This window comes from Oncorhynchus tshawytscha, linkage group LG05, assembly GCF_018296145.1.
Source record: "Oncorhynchus tshawytscha isolate Ot180627B linkage group LG05, Otsh_v2.0, whole genome shotgun sequence".
Lineage (NCBI taxonomy): Eukaryota > Metazoa > Chordata > Actinopteri > Salmoniformes > Salmonidae > Oncorhynchus > Oncorhynchus tshawytscha.
This window is the reverse complement of record NC_056433.1, coordinates 6437044-6451648: the sequence shown is the minus strand read 5'-3', so window position 1 is coordinate 6451648 and position 14605 is coordinate 6437044. Positions and strand designations below refer to the sequence as shown.

Genomic DNA, 14605 nt, shown 5'->3' with positions numbered 1-14605 from the left:
CCTGTGCTGCTGGCAACTATTTAATTATGCTTTTTTTCCTGCCATTTTCTTCACATCTGAAAATGTGAAGCCATGCCCATTTCCTGAAGAATTGCATTATGGGCCCCAAAGTTACGGATATAGTGTTCTCTAAGTTTCTACTTTGGCGAATTTAGAATGACATCCGGGAACATTTTGGCATACTAACTATATCCATACTATGACCATCAAGCATACTAACTATATCCATACTATGACCATTAAGCATACTAACTATATCCATACTATGACCATCAAGCATACTAACTATATCCATACTATGACCATTAAGCATACTAACTATATCCATACTATGACCATTAAGCATACTAACTATATCCATACTATGACCATTAAGCATACTAACTATATCCATACTATGACCATTAAGCATACTAACTATATCCATACTATGACCATTAAGCATACTAACTATATCCATACTATGACCATTAAGCATACTAACTATAATGTTAGTATGTGTGCCCTAGTCTACTGCCTCACCCTGTCTACTGCCTCACCCTGTCTACTGCCTCACCCTGTCTACTGCCTCACCCTGTCTACTGCCTCACCCTGTCTACTGCCTCACCCTGTCTACTGCCTCACCCTGTCTACTGCCTCACCCTGTCTACTGCCTCACCCTGTCTACTGCCTCACCCTGTCTACTGCCTCACCCTGTCTACTGCCTCACCCTGTCTACTGCCTCACCCTGTCTACTGCCTCACCCTGTCTACTGCCTCACCCTGTCTACTGCCTCACCCTGTCTACTGCCTCACCCTGTCTACTGCCTCACCCTGTCTACTGCCTCACCCTGTCTACTGCCTCACCCTGTCTACTGCCTCACCCTGTCTACTGCCTCACCCTGTCTACTGCCTCACCCTGTCTACTGCCTCACCCTGTCTACTGCCTCACCCTGTCTCCCTCTCCACCTGTCTCTCCCTTCCTGTCTCCCCTCTCACCCTGTCTCCCTCTCCACCTGTCTCTCCCTTCCTGTCTCCCCTCTCACCCTGTCTCCCTCTCCACCTGTCTCTCCCTTCCTGTCTCCCCTCTCACCCTGTCTCCCTCTCCACCTGTCTCTCCCTTCCTGTCTCCCCTCTCACCCTGTCTCCCTCTCCACCTGTCTCTCCCTTCCTGTCTCCCCTCTCACCCTGTCTCCCTCTCCTCCTCTCTCACCCTGTCTCCCCTCTCACCCTGTCTCCCCTCTTACCCTGTCTCCCTCTCCTCCTCTCTCCCTCTGTCTAGGTGATGCGTTCTTACTTCAAGCGTGCCGACCCGTTCTTCGACGAGCAGGAGAACCACAGTCTGATAGGAGTGGCCAACGTGTTTCTGGCCTGTCTCTTCTACGACGTCAAGCTGCAGTACGCTGTACCCATCATCAACCAGAAGGGAGAGGTGTGTGTGTGTGTGTGTGTGTGTGTTCATCTCATTAAGCTGCAGTACGCTGTACCCATCATCAACCAGAAGGGAGAGGTGTGTGTGTGTGTGTGTGTTCATCTCATTAAGCTGCAGTATGCTGTACCCATCATCAACCAGAAGGGAGAGGTGTGTGTGTGTGTGTGTTCATCTCATTAAGCTGCAGTATGCTGTACCCATCATCAACCAGAAGGGAGGTGTGTGTGTGTGTGTGTGTGTTCATCTCATTAAGCTGCAGTACGCTGTACCTATCATCAACCAGAAGGGAGAGGTGTGTGTGTGTGTTCATCTCATTAAGCTGCAGTACGCTGTACCCATCATCAACCAGAAGGGAGAGATGTGTGTGTGTGTGTGTTCATCTCATTAAGCTGCAGTACGCTGTACCCATCATCAACCAGAAGGGAGAGGTGTGTGTTCATTCTATCTTATTAAGCTGCAGTGCCCGTCATCAATCAGATTACGTGGGTGACATGTCAGAGAAATTATGCTAAATGTTCAGTCATTAGTTAACCTTATACACTTGTACCCGTATACAGGTTGAAAATGGCAGAATTGGACATAAATGCCTACATTTGGAGCTCAGTGGTTGTTCAGTAACGTGCTATAGATGAGGTCAGATCTCAGTGTCTGCTATAGATGAGGTCAGATCTCAGTGTCTGTACGGTAACATGCTATAGATGAGGTCAGATCTCAGTGTCTGTACGGTAACATGCTATAGATGAGGTCAGATCTCAGTGTCTGTACGGTAACATGCTATAGATGAGGTCAGAGCTCAGTGGCTGTTCAGTAAACATGCTATAGATGAGGTCAGAGCTCAGTGGCTGTTCAGTAAACATGCTATAGATGAGGTCAGAGCTCAGTGGCTGTACAGTAACATGCTATAGATGAGGTCAGAGCTCAGTGGCTGTGGCTGTTCAGTAACATGCTATAGATGAGGTCAGAGCTCAGTGGCTGTGGCTGTTCAGTAACATGCTATAGATGAGGTCAGAGCTCAGTGGCTGTGGCTGTTCAGTAACATGCTATAGATGAGGTCAGAGCTCAGTGGCTGTTCAGTAACATGCTATAGATGAGGTCAGAGCTCAGTGGCTGTTCAGTAACATGCTATAGATGAGGTCAGAGCTCAGTGGCTGTGGCTGTTCAGTAACATGCTATAGATGAGGTCAGAGCTCAGTGGCTGTACAGTAACATGCTATAGATGATGTCAGAGCTCCGCCTCTGCTCTTCTGTCTGGGTTTTGATTGACAGTCATTCTGATCTTCTGCACCTCGCTCGACATAAAGTTGCCCCGATCCCTCCCACTGATTGGCCAACTTTAGAAATGTTGTCTGAGTGAAGGAAATGTTTTGTGTGAGTGAGGGAAAATGTTTTGTTGTGTGAGTGAGGGAAAATGTTTTGTTGTGTGAGTGAGGGAGAATGTTTTGTTGTGTGAGTGAGGGAGAATGTTTTGTTGTCTGAGTGAGGGAGAATGTTTTGTTGTCTGAGTGAGGGAGAATGTTTTGTTGTCTGAGTGAGGGAGAATGTTTTGTTGTCTGAGTGAGGGAGAATGTTTTGTTGTCTGAGTGAGGGAAAATGTTGTAAATTTAAGGGGAGTCTATTTAAAAATGTATATAATCCTGTTGAGGATTATAATAAATACAGCTCTGATGTCATACAAACCAATCACCTGTGAGTCCAAATGTGCATTTTACATTTCCAAATAATGAATCTCATGTAATCATAATCACTATGTTATCTGTGCATGGTGACACGGTGTCGTGCTCTGGGTTGTTCTGAACACAATGAGCCTGTTTTGTCATGTCTCACACACCTTAATCCTCTCAGGACTCCTTTCTATGGGCACCAATGGGATGATCTGTTTCCCTGAATTACACGTGAAAGCCAACACTGTAATATGTTTTATAACAACTCATGTTGGCCATAGAAGAAGCTTTCAAATGATGCCCACCTGACCCTGATTGGTGATTTATAAATGGTCTGTTTTAGGGTTGCCCAAACGACAGTTGTGGGGACGCTGGGTTGTGTCCCAAACAAAACAACTACAAGTGTCCTTGCTCTAGTTCCTCGATGACTCAGCGAGGAGAGCTCAAACAAAACAACTACAAGTGTCCTTGCTCTAGTTCCTTGACGACTCAGCGAGGAGAGGCTCAAACAAAACAACTACAAGTGTCCTTGCTCTAGTTCCTCGACGACTCAGCGAGGAGAGGCTCAAACAAAACAACTACAAGTGTCCTTGCTCTAGTTCCTTGACGACTCAGCGAGGAGAGGCTCAAACAAAACAACTACAAGTGTCCTTGCTCTAGTTCCTCGACGACTCAGCGAGGAAAGGCTTAAACAAAACAACTACAAGTGTCCTTGCTCTAGTTCCTCGACGACTCAGCGAGGAGAGCTCAAACAAAACAACTACAAGTGTCCTTGCTCTAGTTCCTTGACGACTCAGCGAGGAGAGGCTCAAACAAAACAACTACAAGTGTCCTTGCTCTAGTTCCTCGACGACTCAGCGAGGAGAGCTCAAACAAAACAACTACAAGTGTCCTTGCTCTAGTTCCTCGACGACTGAGCGAGGAGAGGCTCAAACAAGCAAACGTATAGTTGAAGACTCTTCTTTGAGTCATAAAAGTGCATTGAAATGACTTAGGAACTGTGTACACTGGAGAGATGTGAGGCAACCAGTTAGTCCTCTCACTGAAACCCTGTGGGGCAACCAGTTAGTCCTCTCACTGAAACCCTGTGGGGCAACGAGTTAGTCCTCTCACTGAAACCCTGTGGGGCAACCAGTTAGTCCTCTCACTGAAACCCTGTGGGGCAACCAGTTAGTCCTCTCACTGAAACCCTGTGGGGCAACCAGTTAGTCCTCTCACTGAAACCCTGTGGGGCAAGCAGTTAGTCCTCTCACTGAAACCCTGTGGGGCAACCAGTTAGTCCTCTCACTGAAACCCTGTGGGGCGACCAGTTAGTCCTCTCACTGAAACCCTGTGGGGCAACCAGTTAGTCCTCTCACTGAAACCCTGTGGGGCAACCAGTTAGTCCTCTCACTGAAACCCTTGTTTCTTTGTCTTACGTTGCACCTACTCCACATTTCCCAGGAATATTCTCGTCATGTTACTGAATGTACCCAGAGTGTTTTCAGATTTAGTTAACAACTGTGGTGAAACGTACAGTAAAAATGCACGTAAAATCAACAGTGTAAAGTTTGGATTCAGTCTTGTCAGGTGAACTGTTGTGTCCTCACCTTTTTTTGGTCTAATAATTTCCCTGTGATCTCCAAAATGTTTCCCTTTTCAATTGCTACCATGGTTATGTATTTTCAGATTTTTTTTCTTTTAAGAAACTTTTTCAATATATAGGCCAATATCCCAGCAGTGTAAAGGGTTAATGAGATTGATTGTGTGTCTTTCTGTCTGTTAGGTGGCAGGGCGTCTCCATGTGGAGGTGTGGCGGGGAAGCGAGGGGCTGGAGGAGACCACTGCAGATGGAGAGACTCGCAAAATGGAGTGTGTGGTAAGAGATTTTCAACAGAGACACTGAAACCTCCGGTCCTGGAGCTACAACAGGTGTAGTAGACCTGAATACAACAGGTGTAGTAGACCTTACAGTGAAATGCTGAATACAACAGGTGTAGTAGACCTTACAGTGAAATACTGAATACAACAGGTGTAGTAGACCTTACAGTGAAATGCTGAATACAACAGGTGTAGTAGACCTTACAGTGAAATGCTGAATACAACAGGTGTAGTAGACCTTACAGTGAAATGCTGAATACAACAGGTGTAGTAGACCTTACAGTGAAATGCTGAATACAACAGGTGTAGGTAGACCTTACAGTGAAATGCTGAATACAACAGGTGTAGGTAGACCTTACAGTGAAATGCTGAATACAACAGGTGTAGTAGACCTTACAGTGAAATGCTGAATACAACAGGTGTAGTAGACCTTACAGTGAAATGCTGAATACAACAGGTGTAGTAGACCTTACAGTGAAATGCTGAATACAACAGGTGTAGGTAGACCTTACAGTGAAATGTTTTACTTACAAGCCCTTAACCAACGATGCAGTTTTTAGAAAAAACATAAAAAAATAAATGTAAATGTAAGAGATAAGAATAACAAATAATTAAAGAGCAGCAGTAAATAACAATATCTTGGCTACATACAGGGTGTTACGGTACAGAGTCAATGTGGAGGCTATATACAGGACATTACAGTACAGAGTCAATGTGGGGCTATATACAGGGTGTTATGGTACAGAGTCAATGTGGAGGCTATATACAGGGTGTTACGGTACAGAGTCAATGTGGAGGCTATATACAGGGTATTACGGTACAGAGTCAATGTGGGGCTATATACAGGGTGTTTTGGTACAGAGTCAATGTGGAGGCTATATACATGGGGTACTGGTACAGTCAATGTGGAGGCTATATACAGGGGGTACCGGTACAGAGTCAATGTGGAGGCTATATACAGGGGGTACCGGTACAGAGTCAATGTGGAGGCTATATACAGGGGGTACCGGTACAGAGTCAATGTGGAGGCTATATACAGGGGGTACCGGTACAGAGTCAATGTGGAGGCTATATACAGGGGGTACCGGTACAGAGTCAATGTGGAGGCTATATACAGGGGGCACCGGTACAGAGTCAATGTGGAGACTATATACAGGGGGTACCAGTACAGAGTCAATGTGGAGGCTATATACAGGGGGTACCGGTACAATGTGGAGGCTATATACAGGGTATTACGGTACAGAGTCAATGTGGAGGCTATATACAGGGGGTACCGGTACAGAGTCAATGTGGAGGCTATATACAGGGGGTACCGGTACAGAGTCAATGTGGAGGCTATATACAGGGGTACTGGTACAGAGTTAATGTGGAGGCTACATACAGGGGTACCGGTACAGAGTCAATGTGGAGGGGCACCGGTTAGTTGAGGTCATTGAGGTAATATGTACATGTAGGTAGAGTTATTAAAGTGACTATGCATTGATAATAACAGAATAGCAGCAGTGTAGGGGGGCAATACAAATAGTCTGGGTAGCCATTTGATTAGATGTTCAGGAGTCTTATGGCATGGGGAAGAAGCTGTTTAGAAGCCGCTTGGACTGGCTACTGTTTGACTTCCATTTAGCCATCGCTGCTCTGTCCTCTGCAAACAGTCCAAAATCAATACCTAACCACATTTTTACACCCAATGAATTGCTGGATGCTAATGGTTCAATTTAAAATGGACAGTAATATGTTAGTGTTTTCAAATGTTTGTCTTGTCCTTTTTTAAGCGGTGTTTGTTGAAATGTTTGTTGAATTGATCATTCAGAATCTATAGCCACTTCACTGTGTTATGGAATGTGTCCATATATTCGCTGAGTGTCTCCTCTCCTCTCTGTCCAGGTGAGGATCCTGCAGGCTACAGGTCTTCCCCGTCACCTGGGTAACTTTGTGTTCTGCCAGTACCACTTCTGGGGGCAGGACGAGCCTGAGTTCATCGCCCCGGAGATGGAGCCCTCACCTCCGTCAGCCACCAGCAAAGAGCCCCTCTGCACCGTGCTGTTTGACAGTAGCAAGGTGGGACTGTGGCTCGGTCACATAGAGACGGGCATAGAAACCTTTAATAGCCGTAGAGGACAGCAGAGGAGTCTCTCTCTACATATTGTAGAGAAAAGCCTAAACTTCTGCATGTGTCCTGTGCTATAATGTGTTGGGCGTATGAGATTAGATTTGATTAAACAGACTCGTTCTAACTGAAAGCTGGGTATACAGCTGACAGGAGCAACGTGGGACAATGGGCTAGGCCGTGGCTCGCCTCCTGGGGAACACGGAGGCCGCGGCTCGCCTCCAGGGGAACACGGAGGCCGCCTCCTGGGGAACACGGAGGCTGCGCCTCCTGGGGAACACGGAGGCCGCGCCTCCTGGGGAACACGGAGGCCGCGCCTCCTGGGGAACACGGAGGCCGCGGCTCCTGGGGAACACGGAGGCCGCGGCTCCTGGGGAACACGGAGGCCGCGGCTCCTGGGGAACACGGAGGCCGCGGCTCCTGGGGAACACGGAGGCCGCGGCTCCTGGGGAACACGGAGGCCGCGGCTCCTGGGGAACAGAATTAGTAATAATGAAGTACGGTAGGACAGAGGAGAAGTCTATCCACATACAGATACTAATCCCTCCAGACATTTTGTATGGCTCTTGTTCTGTGTACAACCAGACTTGGGAGGACAGACACACCAACTCAAAACCCCGGAAACTTGCTGCTTGTTCTTTTATTCTCCCTGATTCTGGGAATCCTTCAACCATGATTTTTTGGGAAAAGCCCAAACATTTTGGGAGTGTTTCCAGAGCAAAGCGACATACGTGGCTTAGGAGCTGTGTTGGATCTCATAATCTGACCGAATTGGAATGATTGTGTGTCCAGTGTTTGTCTCATGGGCCTTTTTTGTGTGCTCTGTTTGTTTGTTCCCAGGAGATGGAGGTGTGTGTGTCCGAGGAGTTTGTGGAGTTTGTGGCGGAGGGGGCAGTGGCCATCGAGGTATTTGGACATAAGCAGGTCAACCACCGCAGGAACCTGGCTCTCTGGGATCTGGGAGTCATTCAGGCAAAGACACGAACCCTCAGAGAGAGGTAGGTTGGCTGGCTGGTTGGGGGAAGAGGGGTAAGGCTGGCTGGTTGGGGGAAGAGGGGTAAGGCTGGCTGGTTGGCTGGGGGAAGAGGGGTAAGGCTGGCTGGTTGGCTGGGGGAAGAGGGGTAAGGCTGGCTGGTTGGCTGGGGGAAGAGGGGTAAGGCTGGCTGGGGGAAGAGGGGCAAGGCTGGCTGGTTGGCTGGGGGAAGAGGGGCAAGGCTGGCTGGTTGGCTGGGGGAAGAGGGGCAAGGCTGGCTGGTTGGCTGGGGGAAGAGGGGCAAGGCTGGCTGGTTGGCTGGGGGAAGAGGGGCAAGGCTGGCTGGTTGGCTGGGGGAAGAGGGGCAAGGCTGGCTGGTTGGCTGGGGGAAGAGGGGCAAGGCTGGCTGGTTGGCTGGGGGAAGAGGGGCAAGGCTGGCTGGTTGGCTGGGGGAAGAGGGGCAAGGCTGGCTGGTTGGCTGGGGGAAGAGGGGCAAGGCTGGCTGGTTGGCTGGGGGAAGAGGGGCAAGGCTGGCTGGTTGGCTGGGGGAAGAGGGGCAAGGCTGGCTGGTTGGCTGGGGGAAGAGGGGCAAGGCTGGCTGGTTGGCTGGGGGAAGAGGGGCAAGGCTGGCTGGTTGGCTGGGGGGGAAGAGGGGCAAGGCTGGCTGGTTGGCTGGGGAAGAGGGGCAAGGCTGGCTGGTTGGCTGGGGAAGAGGGGCAAGGCTGGCTGGTTGGCTGGGGGAAGAGGGGCAAGGCTGGCTGGTTGGCTGGGGGAAGAGGGGCAAGGCTGGCTGGTTGGCTGGGGGAAGAGGGGCAAGGCTGGCTGGTTGGCTGGGGGAAGAGGGGCAAGGCTGGCTGGTTGGCTGGGGGAAGAGGGGCAAGGCTGGCTGGTTGGCTGGGGAAGAGGGGCAAGGCTGGCTGGTTGGCTGGGGGAAGAGGGGCAAGGCTGGCTGGTTGGCTGGGGGAAGAGGGGCAAGGCTGGCTGGTTGGCTGGGGGAAGAGGGGCAAGGCTGGCTGGTTGGCTGGGGGAAGAGGGGCAAGGCTGGCTGGTTGGCTGGGGGAAGAGGGGCAAGGCTGGCTGGTTGGCTGGGGGAAGAGGGGCAAGGCTGGCTGGTTGGCTGGGGGAAGAGGGGCAAGGCTGGCTGGTTGGCTGGGGGAAGAGGGGCAAGGCTGGCTGTTTGGCTGGGGGAAGAGGGGCAAGGCTGGCTGGCTGGCTGGGGGAAGAGGGGCAAGGCTGGCTGGTTGGCTGGGGGAAGAGGGGCAAGGCTGGCTGGTTGGCTGGGGGAAGAGGGGCAAGGCTGGCTGGCTGGCTGGGGGAAGAGGGGCAAGGCTGGCTGGCTGGCTGGGGGAAGAGGGGCAAGGCTGGCTGGCTGGCTGGCTGGCTGGCTGGGGGAAGAGGGGTAAGGCTGGCTGGCTGGCTGGGGGAAGAGGGGTAAGGCTGGCTGGCTGGCTGGGGGAAAGAGGGGTAAGGCTGGCTGGCTGGCTGGCTGGCTGGGGGAAGAGGGGTAGGCTGATAGGGGTAAACTGGTAGGGGTAGCGGGGTAGGCTGGTAGGGATAGAAGCGTCGGCTGGTAGAGGGGTGGGGCTAGAAGGGTAGAGGGGTGGGGCTAGAAGGGTAGAGGGGTGGGGCTAGAAGGGTAGAGGGGTGGGGCTAGAAGGGTAGAGGGGTGGGGCTAGAAGGGTAGAGGGGTGGGGCTAGAAGGGTAGAGGGGTGGGGCTAGAAGGGTAGAGGGGTAGAAGGGTAGAGGGGTGGGGCTAGAAGGGTAGAGGGGTGGGGCTAGAAGGGTAGAGGGGTGGGGCTAGAAGGGTAGAGGGGTGGGGCTAGAAGGGTAGAGGGGTAGAAGGGTAGAGGGGTGGGGTAGAAGGGTAGAGGGGTGGGGCTAGAAGGGTAGAGGGGTGGGGCTAGAAGGGTAGAGGGGTGGGGCTAGAAGGGTAGAGGGGTGGGGCTAGAAGGGTAGAGGGGTGGGGCTAGAAGGGTAGAGGGGTGGGGCTAGAAGGGTAGAGGGGTGGGGCTAGAAGGGTAGAGGGGTGGGGCTAGAAGGGTAGAGGGGTAGGGGTAGAGGGTGGGGCTAGAAGGGTAGAGGGGTGGGGCTAGAAGGGTAGAGGGGTGGGGCTAGAAGGGTGGGGCTAGAAGGGTAGAGGGGTGGGGCTAGAAGGGTAGAGGGGTGGGGCTAGAAGGGTAGAGGGGTGGGGCTAGAAGGGTAGAGGGGTGGGGCTAGAAGGGTAGAGGGGTGGGGCTAGAAGGGTAGAGGGGTGGGGCTAGAAGGGTAGAGGGGTGGGGCTAGAAGGGTAGAGGGGTGGGGCTAGAAGGGTAGAGGGGTGGGGCTACTTGTTCTGTAGTAAATGTTATAGTTTTCTTTCTGTGAAGCACATTGTGTTGTTTCCATGTCTGAAATGTTCTGTATAAATAATGCTTGATTTGATTACTGTCGTGATAACGTGTGTGTGTGTGTGTGTGTGTGTGTGTGTGTGTGTGTGTGTGTGTGTGTGTGTGTGTCTGTGTCTGTGTCTGTGTCTGTGTCTGTGTGTGTGTGTGTGTGTGTGTGTGTGTCTGTGTCTGTGTCTGTGTGTGTGTGTGTGTGTGTGTGTCTGTGTGTGTCTGTGTGTGTCTGTGTGTGTGAGACCAGGTGGAGTGAGGTGACTCGTAGATTAGAGCTGTGGGTTCAGGTGTTGGAGCTGAATGAAGCAGGAGAGTTCACCCCTGTGGAGGTCCTACCACCCAAGGACGTGGGCACTGGGGGCATCTTCCAGCTCAGACAGGTCGGCAGCTTGTTTTCTGTGTGCAGTACAGGACACAGTGTGTTTTGGCGCCACCTCTTGGGAGTGTCTACAAGAGCTGTTTTATTTGATGTATACTAGATGTTTAGTAGGGAAAGTCTGTGATCCCTGCAGGGCACGGGGGAGAACCTTCCCTGAACCTTGTCCCCCAGGGCCAGTCTGTAACCTGAACCTTGTCCCCCAGGGCCAGTCTGTAACCTGAACCTTGTCCCCCAGGGCCAGTCTGTAACCTGAACCTTGTCCCCCAGGGCCAGTCTGTAACCTGAACCTTGTCCCCCAGGGCCAGTCTGTAACCTGAACCTTGTCCCCCAGGGCCAGTCTGTAACCTGAACCTTGTCCCCCAGGGCCAGTCTGTAACCTGAACCTTGTCCCCCAGGGCCAGTCTGTAACCTGAACCTTGTCCCCCAGGGCCAGTCTGTAACCTGAACCTTGTCCCCCAGGGCCAGTCTGTAACCTGATCCTTGTCCCCCAGGGCCAGTCTGTAACCTGAACCTTGTCCCCCAGGGCCAGTCTGTAACCTGAACCTTGTCCCCCAGGGCCAGTCTGTAACCTGAACCTTGTCCCCCAGGGCCAGTCTGTAACCTGAACCTTGTCCCCCAGGGCCAGTCTGTAACCTGAACCTTGTCCCCCAGGGCCAGTCTGTAACCTGAACCTTGTCCCCCAGGGCCAGTCTGTAACCTGAACCTTGTCCCCCAGGGCCAGTCTGTAACCTGAACCTTGTCCCCCAGGGCCAGTCTGTAACCTGAACCTTGTCCCCCAGGGCCAGTCTGTAACCTGAACCTTGTCCCCCAGGGCCAGTCTGTAACCTGAACCTTGTCCCCCAGTGCCAGTCTGTAACCTGAACCTTGTCCCCCAGGGCCAGTCTGTAACCTGAACCTTGTCCCCCAGGGCCAGTCTGTAACCTGAACCTTGTCCCCCAGGGCCAGTCTGTAACCTGAACCTTGTCCCCCAGGGCCAGTCTGTAGCCTGAACCTTGTCCCCCAGGGCCAGTCTGTAACCTGAACCTTGTCCCCCAGGGCCAGTCTGTAACCTGAACCTTGTCCCCCAGGGCCAGTCTGTAACCTGAACCTTGTCCCCCAGGGCCAGTCTGTAACCTGAACCTTGTCCCCCAGGGCCAGTCTGTAACCTGAACCTTGTCCCCCAGGGCCAGTCTGTAACCTGAACCTTGTCCCCCAGGGCCAGTCTGTAACCTGATCCCCGTCTCCCCCTCCCCAGGGCCAGTCTGTAACCTGAAGCCCCGTCTCCCCCTCCCCGGGGCCAGTCTGTAACCTGAAGCCCCGTCTCCCCCTCCCCGGGGCCAGTCTCTAACCTGAAGCCTGTCTCCCCCTCCCCGGGGCCAGTCTCTAACCTGATCCCTGTCTCCCCCTCCCCGGGGCCAGTCTCTAACCTGAAGCCTGTCTCCCCCTCCCCGGGGCCAGTCTGTAACCTGATCCCTGTCTCCCCCTCCCCGGGGCCAGTCTCTAACCTGATCCCTGTCTCCCCCTCCCCGGGGCCAGTCTCTAACCTGAAGCCTGTCTCCCCCTCCCCGGGGCCAGTCTGTAACCTGATCCCTGTCTCCCCCTCCCCGGGGCCAGTCTCTAACCTGATCCCTGTCTCCCCCTCCCCAGGGCCAGTCTCGTCGTGTTCAGGTGGAGGTCCGGTCCGTACAGGACTCGGGCACCATGCCTCTCATTGCCACAAAAATCCTCTCTGTTTCCATCGGCAACGTGGAGGTTCGGCAGGCCCACCCTTCGGATGAGGACATGGACAGCTATCAGGTAACACTGATTGGAATCAGTTTATGGTAGGTTAGAGTCTGACACATTGGGAGAACCTCAATTGTATTTCCTTGACTCCTCGTGTCCTCACTCCTCTCCTCCTTCTCAAAGTCCATTGGATTGAAATGTCAGAGGTTCCTCCCCTCTCATCTTCTCATCCAATGGGCTTTGATAAGAAGGAGAGGAGAGAGAAAGGAATAAAGGCAATGCAGTTGAGATTCTCCCCGTGAGGTGAGTGAAGGAGGAGATTCTCCCCGTGAGGTGAGTGAAGGAGGAGATTTTCCCCGTGAGGTGAGTGAAGGAGGAGATTCTCCCCGTGAGGTGAGTGAAGGAGGAGATTCTCCCGTGAGGTGAGTGGAGGACGGAGGAGATTCTCCCGTGAGGTGAGTGGAGGACGGAGGAGATTCTCCCCGTGAGGTGAGTGGAGGACGGAGGAGATTCTCCCCGTGAGGTGAGTGGAGGACGGAGGAGATTCTCCCCGTGAGGTGAGTGGAGGACGGAGGAGATTCTCCCCGTGAGGTGAGTGGAGGACGGAGGAGATTCTCCCCGTGAGGTGAGTGGAGGACGGAGGAGATTCTCCCCGTGAGGTGAGTGGAGGACGGAGGAGATTCTCCCCGTGAGGTGAGTGGAGGACGGAGGAGATTCTCCCCGTGAGGTGAGTGGAGGACGGAGGAGATTCTCCCCGTGAGGTGAGTGGAGGACGGAGGAGATTCTCCCCGTGAGGTGAGTGGAGGACGGAGGAGATTCTCCCCGTGAGGTGAGTGGAGGAAAGTAGTCACATTTTTTTTCAGTTGGGCACACCGAACCAAAACAGAAATGTTGTTCTTATTGGACAAGTTAAGATAGTACCAGGGCTGAGGTGTGAGTCTGTGTAGGTGAAGACAATCTATATAGGAGGGATAGAACTGAGGTGTGTGTGTGTGTGTCTGCAGGAAGTTGATCTGGAGAGGTTGAGGGACCAGTGGCTGACCACCCTCACTACAAGACAAGAATACCTGGACCAGCACCTGCAGAAAATGGTCCAAAAGCCCGGTCAGCCCTGACTAACACACTACATTACACACCGAGCGTATTGATGACCTCCTCACGACACACTACATTACACACAGAGCGTATTGATGACCTCCTCACGACACACACTACACTACACACAGAGCGTATTGATGACCTCCTCACGACACACTACATTACACACAGAGCGTATTGATGACCTCCTCACGACACACATTACACACAGAGCGTATTGATGACCTCCTCACGACACACTACATTACACACAGAGCGTATTGATGACCTCCTCACGACACACTACATTACACACAGAGCGTATTGATGACCTCCTCACGAAACATTACACACAGAGCGTATTGATGACCTCCTCACGACACACATTACACACAGAGCGTATTGATGACCTCCTCACGACACACTACATTACACACAGAGCGTATTGATGACCTCCTCACGACACACACTACACTACACACTGAGCGTATTGATGACCTCCTCACGACACATTACACACCGAGCGTATTGATGACCTCCTCACGACACACTACATTACACACAGAGCGTATTGATGACCTCCTCACGAAACATTACACACAGAGCGTATTGATGACCTCCTCACGAAACATTACACACAGAGCGTATTGATGACCTCCTCACGACACACACTACATTACACACAGAGCGTATTGATGACCTCCTCACGAAACATTACACACAGAGCGTATTGATGACCTCCTCACGACACACATTACACACAGAGCGTATTGATGACCTCCTCACGACACACTACATTACACACAGAGCGTATTGATGACCTCCTCACGACACACTACATTACACAGAGCGTATTGATGACCTCCTCACGAAACATTACACACAGAGCGTATTGATGACCTCCTCACGACACCCTACATTACACACAGAGCGTATTGATGACCTCCTCACGAAACATTACACACAGAGCGTATTGATGACCTCCTCAGGACACACTACATTACACACAGAGCGTATTGATGACCTGTACTCCTGACTGCTGTCTCAAGTCCAGT

The 14605-nt window shown here is 52.2% G+C and overlaps 1 protein-coding gene across 6 annotated transcripts in view; it reads left to right on the top strand.

Moving 5' to 3' along the window:
* The window catches only part of LOC112236437 (kinesin-like protein KIF13B), a 61761-nt gene that overhangs the window by 28094 nt on the left and 19062 nt on the right, over positions 1-14605 (top strand). For all 6 annotated transcript variants that reach the window (XM_042321403.1, XM_042321401.1, XM_042321402.1 and 3 more), the window contains 7 exons: positions 1261-1410; positions 4837-4929; positions 6816-6989; positions 7879-8036; positions 10638-10770; positions 12396-12545; positions 13478-13577. In XM_042321403.1, coding sequence (XP_042177337.1) covers positions 1261-1410; positions 4837-4929; positions 6816-6989; positions 7879-8036; positions 10638-10770; positions 12396-12545; positions 13478-13577 — 958 coding nt within the window. The remainder of the gene's footprint in view (positions 1-1260; positions 1411-4836; positions 4930-6815; positions 6990-7878; positions 8037-10637; positions 10771-12395; positions 12546-13477; positions 13578-14605) is intronic.